At 40.9% G+C, this 23065-nt stretch overlaps 1 protein-coding gene across 4 annotated transcripts in view; it reads left to right on the top strand.

Moving 5' to 3' along the window:
- dipk1c (divergent protein kinase domain 1C) overlaps nt 1-18767 on the top strand; it is a 31857-nt gene extending 13090 nt beyond the window's left edge. Inside the window, exons 1-5 of one of the 4 annotated variants that reach the window (XM_062980595.1) lie at nt 4104-4168; nt 4790-4842; nt 6566-7243; nt 13156-13320; nt 16139-18767. In XM_062980595.1, the coding sequence (XP_062836665.1) occupies nt 4798-4842; nt 6566-7243; nt 13156-13320; nt 16139-16405 (1155 nt within the window). In that variant the 5' untranslated portion in view covers nt 4104-4168; nt 4790-4797 and the 3' untranslated portion in view covers nt 16406-18767. Of the gene's footprint in view, nt 1-4067; nt 4169-4194; nt 4843-6565; nt 7244-13155; nt 13321-16138 lie in introns of those variants that run through there. The other 3 variants (XM_008108738.2, XM_062980596.1, XM_003219707.3) reach the window with 3 other exon arrangements.
- The last annotated feature ends 4298 nt before the right edge of the window (nt 18768-23065 follow it).

The following is a 23065-nucleotide window of genomic DNA, read 5'->3' as shown; positions in this document are numbered from 1 at the left end:
GATGAATTTCCATTTTAGATTAGTCGGTGAAAGAGTTGTTCTGTATTAATTGTGATCCACTGAGATATAACACTTGTGAATGTGTTTTTGCACACAGAATCTCATCTTGAACTAAATTTACGATCTGTTGGGAATGCTTTGATTGTGATTTTCTGTATGAAAGGGGCCTAGACTGGATGGCCCTTGTGGTCTCTTCCAGTTCTGTAATTCTATGATTCTAAGATAAACCAACATTTGATTTCAATATTTTCGATGACCCACAAACATATAACAAATAAAAACATAATATTAATAAATACAGTGTTGCCTCACTTATCATGGGGGTTAGGTTCCAGGACCACTCACAATAAGTGAAAATCCGTGAAGTAGGGATGCTATATATTTATACATTATTTTAGTTGTTATACACTATTTTAAGTCTTTATCAAACAATTGAGTATTGATAAATTGCCTCCTTCTCCTCTCATTGCCACTTGAGCTCCTTTTCTCTTCCTTCGGCTTCTCCTTCCTCCTTTTTCATGATTTATAATATTATTTTAGAGTTCATTGAAAAACCACGAAACAGCGAATCCACAAAAAGCGAACCGCGAAGTAGTGAGGGAACACCGTAATACTGTCTTTCTAGAAATCCTTTATTATGCAATGTTCCTTTGGGTCAAAAGGCATAGATCGTGTATTCAGTATACATAAAAATGAAAAGTGGAATATTTGAATGATATGGTTGTCATTTGAGAAATGACCTATGAACATTTTCAGGCTACAATGGTTTTCTATTGTGTCAGAAGTGAATTGAGGCAAGTCGCTTCTGGCATGAGAGGATCGGTCATCTTCAAAGATGTTGCCTAGGGGATGCCCAGATGTGTTACCATCCTGCGGGCGGCTTCTCTCATGACCCCACATGGGAAGCAATGGCTGACAGACGGGAACACACTCTGTCTTGAGGATTTGAATCATCAATCTTCAGGTCAGCAGTTCAACCGGCACAAGGGTTCTCAACATGTGGGCTGTCACCAGCAGTGGGCTGCGAGAACAGAAATCTGGTCCACGAACCTCCTTCCTCTTTATTTATTTTTATTTTATTTTATTTCCGCTCCTTTCCGCAGAGCTGACCATTGCATTGGATAGACCATATCAGCTCTGGATTATTAAATATGGTTTTCTGTGGGCGAGCACATGGCGACTACTGGATGACATATGTTCTGTATCAATAACTAGAGTTGATGTGGTCTATATAATGCAGTTTTCTGAATCAGCACCCCAGATAACCAATCCAAATCTAAATTTGACCAAAATCTGATTCATAACCCTTTTGGTACTAATGTTGGAGAGTGGTCCCTGGTCAAAGTGCTCCCCATTCAAGTGGAACCTGATCAAAAAAGGGGCGGGAACCACTGGTTTAACCCATTGTGCCACCGTGGCTCCTTCACAATGGTGAGATTGAATGTACTCTGAGAGATATTTTTACTTTCTAGAGGGAACAGAAAGGGTTAAAATAACAAGCTGAATTATTTTCTTTTTTAAATGGCTTTTGTTAAATGGGAAAGGGAGCTTAATGGAAATTAAATAATCTATTACTGCAGCAAGCTATTGATGACTATAAATTTCCCTGCGTTCTGCATAATAAACGAAGACAAATTATGTGCAGCAGTGTAGCAGCCTTGCCAACTTCTTGGAAAGCGTAAGGGGACTGAATTCTTTTCTTCTGACAGGCAGCTGTGAAGCTTGGATACCTCAGAAATAGGGAATATTTTCCACTTCCTCCAGAGCAAAGCTGGAAGTCCAGAATAATTCTGATGTATCTGACGTAGCTTTGAGAATCACACTCACATTATTTTCTTTGGCTCATGTCCTAACTTGAATTCCAGAAGTGGAAAAGCTGTTTACAGCTTTATCCATAAACCAGATAAGCCAGAGTACTTTTTCATTTAAGCCAGTTCAGTCCTATAAGAATTAAACAGCCTTTGCTTTAAAGAGACCAGTTGGAGGGGTTTGGGATGAATCCATAGCAGAATTATACAGGGTGTTTGCAGGCCTGTTCCATAAATTGTTAAGCAAATTAAACGCTTTGAGCCTGATTTTTTTTCAAAATGAACATTGGAGTCATTTGTAACTTCAGCCAGGCTCTTTTGCTCAATAGTTGATCGGGTTTTTATTTAGCCTTACAGAAGTATTTACTGCTTTTAAAATTTACGTCAAAGAAGCGCTGGGTGGTTACAAAATACAAAGAAAATGTAAACAATTATAACAATGGAAAATGACTTGCTTTAGAAATTGGGTCTAAAACAGATGTTCAGGCATTTACTCAAATATATATTTACTCAAATGCTTCATGCTGGGCTACTTGCATCAGTGAACAGCTTCAGGCATAACCACTGCTATTATTTCAATCCAGTTTTTGTGTATCCATACACAGAGTTTTGCAGAGGCATAACTAGAAAAGGCTTTTACTATTTTAGGCATTCTATTGCTCATATTCTTTAGTTTAGCTGTAGGCTTTCATGACCTTAAGAGACCTTCAGGACTCTAGAGACTGGTAAGGTATGCAAATTAATTCCTGGGAGGAAATATATATTTGGAGCCATGTTTCATAATTGGGAACATTTCAGTAACATTTGACATTCCTTATCTTTGATTGATATATATAGAATGTGACATGGTCAGAGCTGCTCAAGAGAGGCACTCTGAAAAACTCCTCTCCTCAACACTTGTCCATTGTTATCATATGAAATTTGACTTGTCACAATCCTATGAAGGAATGAGGAAATGGTCTGAGTGCAGGGCTAGGATTCTGGGAGACCAGGAATCAAATACCTCTTTGCTATAAAATATGTGACCAAGAAACATCAGAGTGCTATCAAGTGGACATGAGATATTAAGTAAAAACTGCCAACCTAGCAGTTCGAAAACATGCAAATGTGAGTAGATCAATAGGTACCGCTCCAGCGGGAAAGTAACGGTGCTCCATGCAGTCATGCCGTCCACATGACCTTGGAGGTGTCTATGGACAACGCGAGCTCTTCGGCTTAGAAATGGAGATGAGCACCAACCCCCAGAGTCAGTCACGACTGGACTTAACGTCAGGGGAAACCTTTACCTTAAAAACGAGCTAGGAATGGCCACAGCACTTGGCTTTGTCCTGCACCCCTAAGGAAAGACAAGATTTCCCTCTCTGCTGTTGAGTGCACTTTAAACTCTATTTACAGCAACTGAAGTAAGGAGGACAAAAGGAAAGTGGTACAAGAGGAAAGGAACTAGAACATTTCAAAGGCAGCTGAAAAAGTGACAAAGGAATAACTGGGATAATTTTTTGCCAAATCCGGACAGTTGGAGGTTATGAGAACCCATCTGGTGATGTGGAGGTGATGATGCTAGGCTTCTAAAGATATTGCCGACTGGCTTATTGGCTATCCTGGAGCACTTCCTAATGGTTGAAAAACCTAGGAAGAAGACACACGGCTTGCTCTCCCCTGGTCTTTCAGGATATTTCTAAAGCATAGGGGCAAGAAGCAGTGGGAAGACGACAGTAATGTTTCCTCTCTGGAGCAGTTCAGATTTTCTGGTGGCTCTTGCACTGTGGTTCTCAATCTGTGGGTCCCCAGATGTTTTGGCCTTCAACTCCCAGAAATCCTAATAGCTGGTAAACTGGCTGGGATTTCTAGGTTGAGAACCACTGCTCTTGCACAGTTGCTTCTCAAGACAGAAGACGCCTTCCACACTCCTAATCAAAATGCTCCTTTGCAAAGGAGCAACAATATGATACTCAATCATGGTTGCCAGAGACATTCCTTCCAACCATCCTGTTTTGACATGGATAGTTCTAATTAATCTTCTGTCATCATTCTTTTTCAGCTGTTTTCAAATGTCCCATTTGCTCTCTGCTCCTTCCACCCATTGGCATTACCCCACTCCAGTGGCTACAAACTGAAAATTCAAAATGTATATATACCATAGTTTGCCCTCAGGTAATTCAGATGGATAAGAGGGGCAGAGTAGGTGAAATTCTGCTGCAGCCTTTCCTAGCTTGTGTATTATTCCTCATTAATCACTTGGCTTCTAATGTTCCTCAGTTACATATGCCAGCTTTCTCTGTGATATGATGGAGGGTCTGCAGATATGATCCAAGACACTGATGCCTGAAGCAGAACATCCATACCTCCACACTTTAATGGTAAAACTTTAATATGCCATTCATAACTGGGCAAATTGAAACTGATGTACTGTAATTTCGTTCTCTTCTTTCCTCTCATGGAGAGCTTTTTGGCAAGCAATGGCAAAGGCCTGGGAATGGGTAAGCAGCCTGGAGAGATATGCAAGGGACCCATGGGGCTTGTACTTTCCTAAGTCCAGTATTTCTCAAGGAGCCCACTGTGGGAAATAATTAGCTGGAATAAAGTGAGCGGGAAGCTGGGAGAATTGAAGTGAACGTTGTTACCAGGCCAACATATCTGTCTGTGGAGTTTTCTGCATCTTCCAGCCTTGCTCCCTGTCCGTGATCATCATCCCCTCCAGAGATCTTCCCAGAATACACTTCACAGCTGCACATCTGGAAGGTCTGAATGTAAGCAGTTATAGAGACTGCCTACACACCCATAGATGGAGGGATGGAAACAATTATGGGTGGAGGAAGGGATTGATGGGAGAAATCCTGTTTTTTGCTTTCACGCATTTGAGATGACCAGATAACTACAGTGTACCAATCTCATGCTTAGGTTTCTCAGTTTGAATTGTACAAGCCGTCTAGAAATATTCATACATATCTGATGTGTACTTTTGATATTTTTTATTCAAGGATGTGAGATGATTAAACAACATAATGAAGAGAACATCTATAATTGCAGAAAAGTATGAGTTTGTTGTTCTTTTTCTTCATTTCAAAATGCTGCAGAGTTTCAGCTTGGTAGAGAACAAATGATCTACTGCTGCTTTCTCGTAGAATGAACAAAGAGGCAGACTAGGTCCCATTTATTTTTCTTTTTTGCAAAACTTCTGCCATGAATTAGTTAAACCCACAGGAGTTTGTCCTCTGACCACAAATTTCTTTTTTAGTTGGTGGAACAGAGTGGTTTAGCAATTATTTTCCCTAGCTAACTGGGCTGTCACTAACCCCTCACTCCCACTTGTAATGTTTATCTTTCCCATTGCTTTTCAACAGAGTATTGGGCTATATCATTTCTGCTGGATAGTTTTATGAGTGCCAAAGAAATAAAGAGGGCTAGCTTATGCTTTATCAGAAATTTGGGAATGCTTTATTAGGACAAAATAGGATGCAGATGTGTATGCAAGGTGTATATGTATGTATGTATGTATGTATGTATGTATGTATATTACAAAACTGAGAAATAATTACAACAATTTAAATAGAAATCCAAAACATCTCACCATTATGGAGAAGACTGCAATCAGGTGACCTCTGACCGTGCTCAGTTCTAATCTTCATATAGACCATGTGTGTATGGTCAACTTCAAGCCCACTGCTGAAATCCTAACAGCTGGTAAACTGGCTGGGATTTCTGGGATTTGTAGGCCAAAACACCTGGGGATCCACATGTTGAGAACCACTGAAATAGAGCAGTGCTAGGCCATTAGGTGCCAGGCCATGGAGAGTTTCCAGAAAAGAAAGCAACAGTGAAGGCAATGAGCAAAAATGTGAATCCCTGGCACATTTGGGTCAGGGAAATGCCAATACTCTGCTTCAGGTAGTCCAAAAAAGTACTGAAACAAAGAATACTGCCAAATAGGTTGGACTTCTGTTAAACAGAACAGATGGGTATCTGATAAAGGGCATTTTTGTTTTTAAAAATTGTGGTTTCATTTGCTGATTGAAACCTGAAATGGCGATGAGCATCTTGTCACCAGTGCTAGCCATCAACATCCCCTGAAAACTAAATATTTTAATAATACTTCCTCATGAACAGCTATATATTGAGTGGTGGAGAACATGGACATCTTGTTGTGTGCTTACAGCCTGGCTCACAATGATGTGGCATCCTATAGGACCCGTCAAGTTTCCGTTGGACATTCTGGAGGATGATGCCATTGTTGTGCATCTGACCGTAGTCACATAGGCAGACCTCAGTGAGCTTCTACTCTAACACCAACCACTCTATGGCTGTGTAGAAGAGAGAAACAGAATGGGTTGGGAGAGGAGACTATAGAGATTACACTGTTCTGCTTTGTGGAACGTAATCCTCTCTCTTCTTGCTGAAAGATCTTTCAGTGTTGACATAAAAGCTGGTTGTAGAACGCATTTTGCTTTAGAGCAAAAAGTGTAAGGCCTTTATCATTTTGGGCAAATCTTGACATGTCCTTAACCCCAGGCCTGAGTCACAGTTTATTGGACTCTTACAACTTATCACTTCTGTAGGAAATAAAAATTGTTTCTTAAGCTTTCTCATTTTGGACCTGTCACCTTTTGTATGTGTTTCTTTTGTATGAATCAGAGGGAGCTGAAAAATCTGTTTTTAGACATAAAAGGTCCTAAAATGATTCTTCCTCTCCCCAGTTCTCAGAGTGGCGGGAAATAGTGCCTTTCTGTTATCAATTGTTTCTTCTCACATTTCTCCAGTGTCTCGACTACAGGAAAGGGGCCTTGACTGGAGATCTTTGTGAAGACCTGTGTGTGGCACAGAAATTGATATATACACGCTGCCTTTATTATGAAAGAGGTAAGAAAGTCATCCAGGCTAACTGGAGAGGCCGCCCTGTGATTCTGAAATCCAAAAATGAAATATTCTCAAGCTACCACCACCTTGGCTTTCTGGAGGAACTGGAATCACAAGGTGTCCCAGAGGCCGAATTGCTTCTGATGGTTGCTTTGGAAATCAAGAACGTTCTGGGCTTAGACCTTCCTAATAACACAATGGGGCCTTTGTGGACTAAGAGGAAAGGTCCGCACTGGAAAGCACAGCTAGCAAGTATGTGGTCCTTACTCCAACAAGAAGAATATATTTACTTCAGTGTATTGCAGGACTTCAGTAAACATGTCCTGAGGGTCATTGGCTCTTGCGGCCACTTCTATGCTGTGGAATATCTGACTGCAGGACATGCCTGGCACAAAACGTTGTTTTCAGTTGAAGATGCCCTTGGTGCCTCCTTCTCTGGGATTGGAAATAGTGCCAAGGCCATCACTGAAATTGCAATCAGCTTTCTGGATATGGTGAAACATTTTGACAATGATTTTTCCCATCGGCTTCATCTCTGCGACATCAAACCAGAAAATTTTGCCATCCGAAATGACCTGACGGTAAGTAAGGACCATGGTCTTGATGATGAAATTTATCATTCATTTTCATTCATATAAATAAAGGTGTGAGTACAACTGGCATTCTAAAAGGTCTTCTTCTTCTTCATTGATAAGACATGTGCAAAATGCTGTGTGCCAAATGTGTTTCAAATTGGCCTATTTCCTAGCATACTTTGTGATCCAAATCACTTATTTCAAAGTCTTAAATGAGATGTTATCTATTTTCTTTTTCAGCATTACACTTTGATTGCGGCAAAATATTTTGTGAACATTCAAGCAACAGCCAAACTCAATTAATGTTGTTATTCTGAACAAGTGGCTCCTGCAACAACTTATTATGTAGTGCTCCTGTGGAGGATGGCCTTTTCTAGGATAGTCCATTCCATTTTATCTCCCCTAGTATTTTGTTCTAGCTCCCCAGTAGAGCCTCCTTAGGGTCACTCAATAAATTAACTCATCATTTCCCTTTTGGGAGACATTTTCTCCTTAGATTATTCCCTTAAGGATTATTTTGTGCTCTATATCTTGACATTCCTCCAAGCCCAGATATCTCTTTCCCTTGACTAGTGTTGTTTGACCATGTGAGATTTGGCATCCAGAACTGAGTTGGAAATTGGAGTATAAAAGATTTCCAATAAGTTATTGAAAAGTATTGAAAAGTTATTGAAAAGTATAATAGTCATGTTCGTACCATGGTTAGTAAGCATTCTATAGCTACAGAGCAGGTTTAGTCTGTGTTGAACTTTAGGTTTTCCCCACAAAGACCATCCATTTTTCTGAGAACTATGAGTTACCTACAAGCTTACTGACATCTTCTCTTGTGTGTCAGTGATGTTAAATTGTGCAGCACCAAAGTGCAGCACCAAGAGTAATCCTTTCTCCAAAAGTAACTTTTCCAAGTTCTGGGTCCCTTTTCACACTACCCAGTTATATCACTATGGTTGTATTTTAACTTCCTTGGCAGCCAGCTGCAGCCAGCTGCAACAAATCACTCTGACCAAGAGGTCATGAGTTCGAGGCCAGCTCGGAGCCTGCATTTGTCTCTGTCTTTGTTCTATGTTAAAGCATCGAATGTTTGCCTTATATGTGTAATGTGATCCGCCCTGAGTCCCCTTGGGGTGAGAAGGGCGGAATATAAATACTGTAAATAATAAATTAATAAATAAATAAACATCCTCTGAAATTCTGGGTTTTGCAGTTTAGGTAAGGTATTTAGAACCACCAGCCAGAGAATTCTAGTGCTTTAGAAGACTATAAATCTCATGACTCTATAAGATAGAACGATGGCCATTGAAATGGAATCATAAAGTTGTGATTGTGTTGTATGAAAGGACCTCTAATTTTGGTCAACATACAGTACACAATAGCACTCGCAACTCAGCAGTGAAAATGGAATTCGTGTTGGCAACAGTGGTGATGAGAATGATGATTTACAGATATGTATTCCTTGAGAATATAAATAACAGACTTGGTTGCAGCACTTAAGCTTATCTTTTGTCAACAGAGAAAGTTAGTATGGCTTTTATTTTTGTTAAATTTCAAGATAACGGTAAGAGATGAGTATATTTTTGAAAGTAAGTTACGTTTTCAGAAATGTTGCTATTCATTCCACACCTGTTGAGTCTTTGAAGTTCAGGAAGAATAGAAATCCAACTAAATGTAGATCTCAGCTGGAGTTTTGGTAAGAAAAGACTTCCATAGAAGGGTCTTCAAATCATATTTTCAGTTTAACTTAGTGCAAATTAATTTCTTCCTGCAGAGGAAAAGCCGAATCCATTCATTAGTGAGGCTGCCAACAGCCTCAGTATTTATTAAGTATGCACAAAGAACTTCTGACTTGAAAGTGCTCTGCAAAGTTTAAGCATGTAGTCACTTAAAGGCGTAGGCTTGCTTTTACTCTCCAATTTAATTTTATATTTATTCAGGTGGATAATTAGAACTAAGGGAATAAGTGGGAAAGAGAGAAAAAATCGCAGTTAATAAGATTTGGCATTAACTGCAGGAAAAATTTCCTGCATCTGCCTTGCTTCTCATATGTTGTATCAGATCTAGTAGGGTTGCTATAGAACAACTTTTGGCACATTTGAATGCATTTTTACCCGATAAGACATCAGAATCCTGCATATGTAAGACTGACAGTACCATGGCTACATGGTTCTTAGGCCCATTCTACACTGCAATATAAAATCCAGACTATCTGGTTTAAACTGGATTATATGGCATTGTAGATCCAACCATAGAAACGTACAGATATCTCATCATGCTTCATCTGAACAACATGTGTTGATGGTTTGTGGTTAAAGCAACTGAACTGCTCAACTGGGAAGAAACGCATAGAACATCCAAGCATGTCACTTACTTTAAAAATACATTATTGTAGTACATGAGCAGCATTCTGATGAAACGGATAGCAGTGAGGTTAATCCTGAAGGGTAACATTTCTCAATTTATCTGATGTGTGAAACCAGCATTTTTCTTTCTTTCAGTTGATAAAATATTTTGACCATTGACTAAAACGTCCTGGGAACTCTCTCTGGTCCAGCAGCCAATGACTCAAAGATTGGCATCAAGTCCATCAATTTCAGTAGAACTAATGCAGAGAATTGGGACTACTAGAAAAGAAAAGTGATTCATTTTGCTACCAAACCCAAAGACATACTAACTTAAAACTCTTTTTTCAGTTTTTACTCCGCTACTTCATAGTATTGGCACAAACTGGGAAATACATCTATCACATGAATGCATTTGTCTCATCCTTTGCATTAATTAAGTTTCAATTGGTGGGCAAACGGATGGAGGTCATTCCTAATTTGTGGATGCTCATACTGGAACTAATGCAAAACTACTGAGGAACTCATTGTTTATTATATTTTGGAACATAACTTGCCCCTAAGATCATCCTACAATGAGCCATATATACCAATTATTGTTCTTCAGTGTGTGAACTAATAAAATAGCCAGAACAGATAGAATTCTTCTAATTCTATTTATTTATTTATTTTGACTTTTCTGGGAAATCATGGGTGCAGCGTTTTACATATACATCACAACAGTTGGGACACAATTAAAATCTGACCCACTTTGGTGCATTCTTGTCAGACTTATCAACAACAGCACCCAATAGCAGGATTATTTTTCTTCAGTTGCACCTCTTTTAAGAAAACACACTCTTAAGAAGTTACTGTGCATGGCAGATATGTTTCTGATACAGCTTGCATGAACTTGTGGAAGGCTTTAGGGCATGTCAGCTTTTCAAGAAGAAATCCATGGAGTGATAGACTTCTTTAGACATATTGCTGTGGCGTGCAAACTGCCTTCCCTCCAGTTTTGTTATTTTTCAAGTGAAATGTGTGGTCACAAAATAAATGGTTGTCCTGACAGGTGAGAAACTAGAATTATCAGCTCATACATCTCATAGAGTGAACATGAATTTGACAGGGCAATATCATCGACAGAAGCCTCAACTCCCTTTGTGTAGTGGTAGGGAGTGAGTACTCCTTGGGAAAGTCAACATTAACAAAAAAAACAGTACTCACTTCAAATCCATTACAGTCTGTCTCGAGATGCACAGGGACTTCTGGTGAATTTCCCAAGATTTGTCCCCATTAATCCAACTTTGCTCCCACTTTAGGCAAAGTCTGGGAATACTGCAGGGCATCCCAGGGATTTGTGGTAGTTTGAATGGCTGGATTGGTGTTGATTCAACCCAATCCACTGTCCAGATCAATGGTTCCCTACCTTTGACCTGCCTCCAGTTGTTTTGGACTTCAACTTCCAGAAATCCCAGCCATCTTACCAGCCATTAGGAATTGAGGGAGCTGAAGCCCAGAACATCTGGGGGACAAAAGGTTGGGAAGCACTGGTCCAGATGGACATCACGCTGTCATGCCATCACTCTTTCACTATGCTGCTCAGCACAGAAAAAAGGATGATGCTTCATGCTGGCCATGGAGCTCTATGCAAGCATCTAGCAGATGTAGTCTCATCTCCTAATGTCAGAATGTGGTGCCTATGTAACCAGAAAGAAGTGATGAGAACACTTCTTATGACATCACAGTTGTGACTCACAGCCATAAAACGAATCCTTCTTCATTCATTATATTGTCCAGAAAGAAGGGGGGAGTTGAAGTGGTGGGGTGTATGCATAAGGACTGCAAGCTCTGTTCAGTTCTGGCACTCACAAGAAATTCCTGAGCTCAGAAAGCTTTTATTAATAGTATTTGTAATCTGTGTCAGACTTTGATTGCTGGATCTCTGTTCCATAGCTTTTTGGAAAAGCATATTCCTCACACCTCAAGTCTTTCTGCCCCTGGGATATAGGACTAGGCAGAAGCTCAACTGTCTTGGTGGAATGCCAGTAGTGCTTTTATCATGATATATAAAGCAGCAGAGCACCTCAAATATGCTTGAGGAACATAGGAATCAAACACCAGGAGCAATATCAGCACCTGATAGGGCAGCAAAAAGAGGGATAAAAATAAAACCAGCATGGAATTAAATCATTAATGCTTGCACGTCAATTGCTTAGTGTGTTACATAGTTAGTGGTCAGATGAAATCACCAGGGTGTAGGGGCTAGGGGAAGAAGAAGCAGGTACCAAGTGCCTGGCTTCCGATGAGGGATTTAATGTTACACCATCAAAATGAGTTGCAACCTGCCAATTGTACTTGGCAACTATCTGGTGAAGCTCCAGCCACTACTGTTGGGCTGGAACGTCACCAGACACCAGAGATAAAGAGACATTGTTTGAAACTCACAGTCTGTAATGAACCTCTGCCAAAAAACATATTTCAGGTTCCTAGTCTTGCCCGGTGTTCAACATCAACTACAGACAGCCTTTGGACTTTCAGATGTTGATGAACTACTACTTCTATTATCCCTCAGCACTGGCCAGCCTTGTTGGGGTCCAATAATATGGAGATTCTGTACAACCCACAGTCTTGCTTTGCACTCTCTTATCCTAAATGAACTGTGGATTATGTTCTGTTCTGATTTTAAGTGCCTCTCTGTACATCAGAGCCCATTTGGTTAGATTCAGAGGTTTTGAAGCCAACATTTGTCAATGTAGACCAAGCATAGTGAACCTCAGCTTGCGCTGATTCACAGGCTGTAGTTTTGCAAGGTCTTTAGTCTAGTCTGCCAAAAAATGCAGATGCCTCACCAAACTACAACTCCCAGGATTCCACAGCATTGCGTCGTGGCAGGTAAAGCGGTATCAAACTGAATTAATTTGCTAGTTTAGATGCATTCTGAGTCTGGAGATTGTTTATTTATTTATTTATTTATTTACAGTATTTATATTCCGCCCTTCTCACCCCGAAGGGGACTCAGGGCGAATCACATTGCACACATATAAGGCAAACATTCAATGCTGTAACATAGAACAGAGACAGACACAGGCACGGGCTGGCCTTGAACTCATGACCTCTTGGTCAGAGTGATTTGTTGCAGCTGGCTGCTAACCAGCTTGCGCCACCGCCCAGCCTGCTCTGCCATTAAGCTATGGCAAGTGATAATTTGTGAGTCCACTGCTATCATGCCCTTGGGTTTTGGAGATATGTTTAAACGTAAATCTGATTAGACTAAAAGAATCAGAATTCATACCATCACTGGAAGCTTTCTCCTTATCAAGGAGAAAAGTCATTTTTCTCAACCATCTCCCACACAATATTGCTCTTTGCTGTCACACAACTATCAACCATAATACTTTCAATTTGGTTTCCAGCTCTGTCATTGTAGAGCTCATCAGCAAAAGCTCTTCCGCTTATAATTTCTAATTTTCTCTTGCATTTATCTGAGAATGCTTGGATCAGCAGTCACAGGATTTGGAAACAAAGAGAACAGAAAGTGGCAATTTGTGTGATGGTTTGTCTCAAGAGTATGTAACCTTGAACATCTTATTGTGGTTGCAGGTGGTTGCTATTGATGTAGATATGGCTTTTTTTGAACCCAAAATGAGAGACATCCTTGAACAGAACTGCACCGGAGACCAAGACTGTAATTTTTTTGATTGCTTTTCGAAGTGCGACCTGAGGAGCAGAAAATGCGGAGCAGAGAGAGCCAATAATAACCTTCAAGTGAGTGGCCGAGGGATTATTTCTCTATTACTCAGTGCATGTCTCTCCTTTAAAATACTCATTATTGCACAGATGAGAATAAATGGATGTGTGACGGTCATTAAGGGCTTCTTCACATCTTCTTGCACGTCACTCGATGTGGCGGCTTTCCTATATGAATAAGCTGCCACAAATCTAATGGTTAGACAGAATTTCAAATCAAGCAAAATGCTGTTCTGTGAAGACAAGCAGAATCTAAAGAGGTGGGTTCAATGGTAAATCTCAGCAGCAAGATATTAACAAATATTTCTCTATTCAGACACACATAATAAGATTTGTTCCTTGTTATAGCATAGAGTAAAGTTCATGAAGTCTCAGGGCTTTGTTACATTACCCAGCTGTTCCTGTGGTGATTGGTGTTGTTGAAAAGAAAGTAAGAAATGTCTTCATACAATGAGAGTGCATCCCTTAGCAAGTATGTACGGGCCAGGTGCAATAACCTGTGGACTTCCAGATATTGTTGAATGAAAACTTATCACTCCTCACCATCAACTATGGTGGCTAAATACAACTTTGTAGTTCAATAACAGCTGGTTGGGTACAAGTATTTGTTGTTATGTGGCCTGCAAGTCACCTCTGACTTGGCTTCCTCTTTGTTCAAGAATATGACTTCTTAAGGTCATCCTATGGGAAACCTGCATAACCTGTGGCCCTCCAAGTGTTTTGAACTTTAACTCCTAGAATTCCTGACCATTTGGCAAGCTGGTTAGGACTTTTGAGAGTTGGCATCCCAAACACCTGGAGAGTCACAGATTGTACAGGACTGCCCTACAGGTTTCTATAGCTGAGTGGGGAAGCAACCCTGGTCTTTCACAATTCTAAACCAACACTCAAACTTGGAGTTGGCATAGCCAAAGTCTTATTTTTATGGTATGTGGCATTTCTACAGCAGATGTAATATGCAGACCAGCTGTGAGTCAAGGGTTGAGAAGTGTGAATGAAAGCATTCTGTTTGTTGTCAACACCAGCTAGCATTTATACTTTAAGATTTTAATCCAAGAGTAGGCCCATTGAATCAACAGCTTATCTTCCAATTGATCCCAGTTTGACAGGTACATTTTTTGTTATCTCATGTTTTCTGCTTCTTTTAAAATGTCCCAGTTTCTCTCCCTCTTCCTCCCTTTCCCCTAGCTTATGTCATTTGCTGCAAATTGAGTTCAAAATGCAAAAGTATTTTGCACTCATAGAATCATAGAGTTGGAAGAGACTTCGTGGGCCATCCAGTCCAACCCCCTGCCAAGAAGCAGGAAAATCGCATTCAGAGCATCCCCAACAGATGGCCATCCAACCTCTGTTTAAAAGCCTCCAAAGAAGGAGCTACCACCACGGTCTGGGGGAAGAGAGTTCCACTGCTGAACAGCTCTCACAGTGAGGAAGTTCTTCCTAATGTTCAGGTGGAATCTCCTTTCCTATAGTTTGAAGCTATTGTTCCGCGTTCTAGTCTCCAGAGCAGCAGAAAACAAGCCTGTTCCCTCCTCCCTATGATTTCCCTTCACATATTTATACATGGCTATTGGCTATCATGTCTCCTCTCAGCCTTCTCTTCTGCAGGCTAAACATACCCAGCTCTTTAAGCTGCTCCTCATGGAGCTTCTTCTCCAGACCCTTGATCATTTTAGTTGCCCTTCTCTGGACACATTCCAGCCTGTTAACAGAATTGGACACAGTATTCCAGGTGTGGTCTGACCAAGGCAGAATAGAGGGGGAGCATGACTTCCCTGGATCTAGACACTATACTCCTATTTATGCAGACCAAAATCCCATTGGCTTTTTTCGCCGCCTCCTCACATTGTAGGCTCATGATTAACTTGTTGTCCACAAGGACTCCAAGATCCTTTTCACATGTACTGCACTCAGTTAACTTAGCAGAGCAGAGAGGAGAGGAGGGCAGGGGGCTTCCTTGTAGACTGAAGCAAAAATAAATTGTTGCAGCCTCTCCCAGTTTGTATATTTTCTTTATTAATAACTTTCGTTTTCTTGCCCATCCTCTGATGTTCTTCAATTTGCATCTGTAAAATGCTGGAAGGTATGCAATGTACCAAGTTGCTTTTGATTCCTTGGGTCTACTCCAATTGGAACTTATAATAGGTTTAGTATATAATCTGCTACTACATATGCATCTGGAGCCTTCCTTTGGTTACATTACAGAGAAACAATGCATATTGCCATTGTGTCTTCTTGCTCTCTTGGAAGACTCTGTTTTCTGTTCTACTCTGCTAATAATTTAGCTGATAAGTGCAGCCCTTGCCTGACTCCCATGAAGGTCTTCAAATTGGCAAGATTATAGCTTCCATCACTCCTGCCCTAGCAAACTTGAGAAAGATAAGAGTTGTAGTCCTACACATCTAAAATATGCTTATTGGAGGACAATAAATCTGATCAAGCATCTTGTAGAGCAGTCGGTTATAATAACAATTATTGTGGTTATATCTTCCTTGAAAGCAGTTCTGGCAATTGTGTAGACCTCCAACTATTGCCTTCTTCACCATTGGTGATGCTGGAAATTGCATCCAACATCTGGAGAACCACACAGTTTCCACCCCTGCCTTAGGCCCCATTTGCACTGCCCTATAATCCCATTTCAGAATGCGGATTAACTGGATTGAATTGGATTATATCAGCCTACACTACCCTTCAATCCAAATCAATACAGTCAATCCACATTCTGAAATGGGATTATGGGGCAGTGTAGATCCAGCCTTAAAGAGTGTTGGAGCTGCTCATATGCAGATCATTGCTTCCTAATGATATTTTTCTCCCCACCTCTTTATTTCTACAGGTTATCTGCGATAAAATATTTCGGCCCTGGTTTTCACTAAACCTCGGGGGATCTGCCCTTTCCTTCCCTTTGCAGCTACAGTTACAGAAAGCAGTGCACGAATGTGCCAAATCAAGGACTATGGACATTGAGTATCTCCAGAGCCGATCTCCAGATTCCCTTTCCCAGTTATACCAGTTGCTTCAAGCCAGCCAAAAGGAACTTGAGGAAGATGGCAGCCACTTCATCAAATCCACCCATGACTTACAGTTATTTGGTGAAAAATAACTTTCACTTTTGCTCCCTTTTAATAATTTTTTTTCGTGTCAGGAGCGACTTCAGAAATTCCAAGTTGCTTCTGGGGTGAGAGAATTGGCCATCTACAAGGACATTGCCCAGGGGATGCCCGGATGTTTTTGATGTTTTTACCATCCCTATGGAAGGCTTTTCTCATGTCCCCGCATGGAGCTGGAGCTGATAGAGGGAGCTCACTTGCACTCTCCTCAGGTTGGATTCGAACCAGCAACCTTCAGGTCAGCGACCCAGCCTTCAAGTCCTCAGTCCTGCCAGCACAAGGGTTTAACCCACTGTGCCACTGGGTGCTCCTTAAATTCAATTAATTTCTACTTATTGGCTTTTTACTGGGCTTTGGAAATCATGATTGAAAATACAGTGTGTTTATTATTTATACTCTCTGAAATGTGAAATCGTTTTCCTTGGACTCCATTTTTGCTTTGCTCCCGAACACATGCTGTTTCCTCTGTTGATATTTTGCATTATATTGTTCATCCAGCAAGTATCAGCAGAACCTGCTTAAGTTAATACTTGACCCAAGGACGGGAAAACATTGAAATTTCAAATGTGCTTTGGAGGTGAGGGAAAAAACTGCTTTGAGGATTAATTCTGTCTTTGAAATAAGGGCATGAGGTGAACAACTAAATGGGTGTTAGTCAATTATTCTACATAATTCCCAATGAACAGTAATAAAGTTAAGCCCCATCTACTCTGTCACATAATCCAGTTTAATGCAGATAATCTGCATTCAGAAGGTGGATTATATGGTCAGTGTAGATGGGGCCTGAGTTTATATTTGAATGAAGGACAATTGTCCAAGAAGTTTGTCCATGTTGTATCTTTGCTGGCTCTCTGTAACTACAACTCAAAAAGCTCAGGCTAAGCCTCTTTTAGTACTACTTTCAGTGGTGGAAGTGAAGAAGAACACAAACCATTGAGTAGGTCATGGGATCTGTTTTTTTAAAGTTCCATAGAGATTATGGAAAAGTTAATTTTTTTTTTACGGCAGCTCTTGGACTTTTCCAGCTAGTGTAGCCATTGTGGAAGTTACAGCTTGAAAAATCGTGTTTTAATGATGCTGCAACTCAGTATAGACTAAGAAAATCCACTCTTGTAGAAGGACTTGGAATTCAGGACCAAGAGGTATCTTAGACATGACTTGAAGTCTTGTCCTGATTGCATTTGTTTTATCACCTAAACAAAGGGCATATCCTGGGGAAGGGATGTGGGGAGAAAGGTGTCGGTAGAGTGAGTGATTTGTTGTTTTGGTTCTCATTTTTTAAAACAAAAACAAAATCTAAACAAATATTTTGTTGTTCCTGACTACTTTCTTGAAGGCACCAGATCCTGCCTAAGCTTGGAACTGCTTGGATGAGAGACTCTTGATGACTACCAGGTTCTGTGAGCTATATTGCAGAGGAAGAAATTGGCAAAACCATATCTGGATATAACTTACCTTAAAATGTATTAAATGTATGGAGTCATCATAAAGAGGCAGGCGACTTGAAGGCACATACACACCTTCTCTCTCAGTAAAAAGTTAGCCCTTCAAACACCATCACAGTAAGATAATAGATAACAACAACAAAACACATTTCAAAGATTTCATATCCCTACTGGAGCCTCCGATGGCCAAGGGGATAAAAGCCTTGTGACTTGAAGGTTGGGTTGCTGACCTGAAGGCTGCCAGGTTCGAATCCCACCCGGGGAGAACGTGGATGAGCTCCCTCTATCAGCTCCAGCTCCATGCGGGGACATGAGAGAAGCCTCCCACAAGGATGGTAAAAACATCAAAACATCCGGGCGTCCCTGGGCAACGTCCTTGCAGACGGCAAATTCTCTCACTCCAGAAGCAACTCCGGTTGCTCCTGACACGAAAAAAAAAATATCCCTACTATAGATCCTTAGTTGGAGTTATCTGTACAATATTCCACATGGAGAGCAGAGGAAACTCTTGTGTTTGAACTGAATGTGGAATTCTCAGAGACTTGGAAATGTGGGCTAATTCTCTCAAAGTTCCCGGGTCAATTTGACTGCTCATCATGTTGGCTACAGGCTTTAGGGAGTTGTAGTTCCTCAAAAAGAACATTTGTAAGCTTTGTGTGCAGAGGAGTGAAATCAGTGTGTTTCATGTTTAAAATTTGCCCTTGCCAAACCTACAAAAGCACAATTCTAAGCATATTTGAAGTTAATTTTGATCTTTATTAGTGATTGGATATAAATATAAATGGACACTGGATTATTGTGTAAAAAGTTACATTTCAATATACTGTAGCCTAAAAAGGTACTGTTGTCGTGTTTTTTGTTATTGTCTGAAAAGATGTTATAGAGCCATTAAAATAAATAAATAAAAGGACCTTAGGGTTTGGTGTAAATCTTTAGTTTCTTGTGAGATCACTTGGTCTTGACAAGTCTTGATAAATAAAACTGGCAAAGGTGTTCTGTATCCTGAAGTTGTAAGTGAACTGCTTCTTCACAAGATGGTGGACTAAAAAGTTCACGCACCAATTTGTTTAAGGCTACCGTTTTATTCAGTTACAAGAAGAGATGGTGTGTGTTATATGCTCCTTCTATCCAAGCCCTTGCCTTCTGGTCAAAAATAGCCCTCACTCCTTTGAAAATTCACAGCAACCACAAAGCAAATTAATTATGTGCATGTATCTGAAAGAACAGATTGGAATTCCCTGGTAATGGACTTGGATATGCTTCACCTTGTTGACAGATAGACACAGGAGACCCTAGGAAAGCTCTGTAGCTATATATAGCTCCAAGGCCAATAAGATCTGGTTAGAGAAGAAACATGCTGAGATTAGGTATAAACTGCATGCTAAATTGAATGCATTTTAGCATTTTGCGAGGCTGTTTTAAAACCACAATTGTGTATGCGCATGTGCGACTCTAGTCAGAATCAAAATCACAGCTATCAAATTGGGAAACGGAGCCCACTTCCCCATTCTGCCAGGTTTCTGTTTTTTTTTTAAAAAAAATAGGGCAGTGGCATAGATCACGGTCTGCAAAGTGTGGGCCACATGCAGCCCCAGCCCCTTTTTATTGCCCCTGGAACTCCCCAAGACATGTCCTAAGACTCCAGACCACCCATAGTTTTGCATGCACAAATGCAGACAAAATACCAGTATTTTGCAACATTTTTTTTATTACACCTTATGTCACAATAGCCCAATGTAGTTCTCCTCTTGTGTGGCCATTTTTCTCCTTACGTGGAGGGCAGGTTTCTGAAGAGGGAATGAATCACAAGCTGGAATAAGGTGATTGGGGCACTGTGTGATCTATTCATTCCTAAAGAAGTTAGATCTGTGGTATATGGCTTAGTTACATCCAATTGGACTACTCTAATGCACCTTACGTGTGGCTGCCTTTGAAAAGAGCTCAGAAACTTCATTTGGTTCAAAGAGCAACAAACTAGGGCTGGCTACAAGGTGGACACAACTCTTCTGTTGCAACAGCTCCACTGGTTTCCAGACACAATTCAAAGTGCTGGCTTTGACCTCAAAGCCCTAAACAGCTCCTGTCCAGGTTATCTGAAGAACCGTATCACTTTTTATGAGACTGGTAGACATCTACAGTCAACTGAGGAGGGCCTTTTCTCTGTCCCACTATTCATTCAAGTGTTTCTGGGAACATGGGAGAGGGCCTTTTTAGTGGCTGCTCCCAGACAGTGGAATCTGCTCCCAAGAGAGACCAGGATGCCTTCTGCCAGCAGGTAAAGACCTTTCTCTGTCAGCAGGCATTTCCAAAAGGACAAGGGGAATGCTGTTGGGGAGGTTATGAGTGGAATTCTGGGGTAGATTGGGTGTTTTAAAATGCATTTTAATTTTATTTATTAATTTATATCTGGAGAAATTATACTGGTGCCAGTATTGCACCACCTGACATTTGCCGGGAAGTTGCAGTCAGCAATGAAAGGACCAAGGCATTGACATCTCCGGCCCACCCCCTGTTCAGGTATCAGCCAGCATGCCAACGTCTCTAATCAAGATATAGTTGTCTAAGATCTACAGAGATTCTCGCAGGAACACCCCAGCAAGCGGGAGTCTAAAAGTGGCAGGCTAAAACCTGGAATCTCAATCAGTGGCTGACGCCAGATGAGAAATTCCCTCCTGGACACATAGAAGACTGAGCAACTTGGAAGGTGCTGAACAGACTGTGCTCTGTCACCACGAGATGCAGAGCCAACCTTAAGAAATGGGGCAACAAAGTGGAGTCCACAGCATGCAAGTGTGGAGAAGAGTCCACAGACCACCTACTACAATGCAGTCTGAGCCCTGCCACATGCACAATGGAGGACCTTCTTACAGTAACACCAGAGGCACTCCAAGTGGCCAGCTATTGGTCGAAGGACATCTAGTATAATGCCAAGTTTTTTTTTTACTTTGTTTCTCTTTTCAAATACATTACAACTTGTATCCTCGGTTTGCTTCTGACACGATAAATAAGAGATGGCAATGTGGAAATTTTCATATTGTGAGCCCATTGTAAATTCTGCTACTTTAGTAAAGCGAGAAGTAAAATCATGTGATTTTACTCAATTACTTAAATGACATATGCCTGAGATCCTACACATACCACTGCACACACAGTTCTACCTCCACATAGATTCTCTATTGTTGTCAAAGAACAGGACAAGTAATTCCCACCATGCGGAAGGCAATGATCTCAAGCGTTGAGGCTGAAAATACTCTCACTCTCAAATGGAGAGAATTTTTCTTGGATGTTCAGAGAATCTAAATCTTCCTAGTCTGAATTAGCACTCCTCACTTCTCTCACTTCTCACAGCTAAGAAGCAGTAGTTTTTTTAAAAATTGTGTCAGAAGTGACTTGAGAACATACTGCAAGTTGCTTCTGGTATGAGAGAATTCACCGTCTACAGAGATGTTGCCTAGGGGACACCCGGATGTGTTAGCTGGAAGGCTTATCTCATGTCCCTGCAAGCTAGAGCTGACAGATGGGAGCTCATCCCATCTTGCGGATTTGAACCGGCAACCTTCAGATCAGCTATCCAACTTTCATGTCAGCAGTTCAGACGGCACAAGGGTGCCATCGCCGCTGCTAAGAAGCAGTAGTGAGGTCCAGGCATTGAAATATTTTCACTCTGAACACAAGGACAAGAGAAAAATCCTTGTCCTTGGAGTAAAAACTGACAAATGTTGCAGCACAGGATGGCTCCATTCAGTCATGGCTCCCCCCCATTCCTGGTTTTCACTATAGCTGAGTTTTGGTGTTTTAATCCGTCTCTCTTCCAAGCTATAACATATATGTTCTGTGCCTATTGAGCACCTCCCATGTCTTTTTGGTATCCTACTTTAAGGTTTTTTTCTTCATTCTTTTGGGAAGAGATGCATGTGAATAATCTTGGTTCTCTCAAGCTTGTTGATACTTCCCTTTTGTAGGGGGTTCTGATATTTTCCATATATTAGGACTGCCATTAAGAGAACTGAGAATGTCTTTCCTACCCTTTGCTTTTCAGCCCACTGAAGGCATATCCATCCAAGGTAGTCATATGTATTGACCCAGCCTGCTTTTAATGTATGATTCTAGGCTTACATTATAGTTAAAATCTGAGCAGCAAGGCTGTCTTTGGGATCAAAAAAGAAAAGCTTTCATAAAAAAAACCCAGGTGAAGCCTTCTGCTTTCAAATTTTATGGATATTTTTTTAAAGCCGTGCACACTTCAATTTTTGAAGAAGTGGTCTTTACAATCCTACAACTTCTGGCTCAGAAAACCTATCTGAGATCTGTTAGAAAATATAGCAAGTAACTTCAGGCAGCTGTGGGGAAGACTTGACTGGTGCCTCTCATCAAGTGTTTGTCACACTTTCCACCAGACAAGGGATTGTTTCTTGCAACTGCTTAGTTTATTTGGCACAGCATATATCTAGGAGCAAAGGAAGCCTTTAATAGCTGCCAAAATTTGGCAGGACCCAGATGTGGCCTCAAAAGGGGCATGAAATTAAGGTTGCCTGCCTTACCCCAAGCGAAGAAATAATGGTATTTGGAGAAGGATGAACTGCTTTATCCTCATCTGCTGGCTGTTTTCCTCCCTTGAAATCATAAATGCATGACATTCCATTTTATGAGGAAAAGCTACACCACTGCATTTCTTTGATATATAAAATACAGAAAGCCTCAAGATCTCAAAATGCCCGTGACCCCTGTAGGTTTTAAGGGCCACAAAGCAATATATCATTGAAGAGAGCTCATTTGAAACATGCTGCTTCCCAAGACAAAGACTTCCAAACGTGTGTATGCTGCTTCCCAAGACAAAGCCTTCCACACATGTGTCTGTCAGATAAAGTAATAAAATATAAAATACAGTGAACTAAAACAGCAGCACAAAAATCTGGAGACCAACATTTCAATTCCTGCTTGCTCATGGATACCCACTGGGCACTTCCAGACAGGGCTTAAACCCATGATGATGTGGGTTTAAGAAATCCGCTTTGTCATAGGTTTAAGTCCCCACGCCCTTTCTAAAAAGCTGAGCTTTCCCGGTTGGGTGTCCCTATGCCATCCCGCTAACTTCCGGGATGGCATGGGGCCACCCAAACCCTCCCAAAAGGCTGGCATGACACCTCTCCTTCAGACCTCCTAGTGCATTGAAATGACATGCCAGGAGGTGGGGGTGGGTAGCGATTC

The sequence above is a fragment of the Anolis carolinensis genome, chromosome 4 (genome assembly GCF_035594765.1).
Source record: "Anolis carolinensis isolate JA03-04 chromosome 4, rAnoCar3.1.pri, whole genome shotgun sequence".
NCBI classification, from domain to species: domain Eukaryota; kingdom Metazoa; phylum Chordata; class Lepidosauria; order Squamata; family Dactyloidae; genus Anolis; species Anolis carolinensis.
Note: the sequence above shows the minus strand (reverse complement) of the source record. Positions and strands in the feature narration are given on the sequence as shown.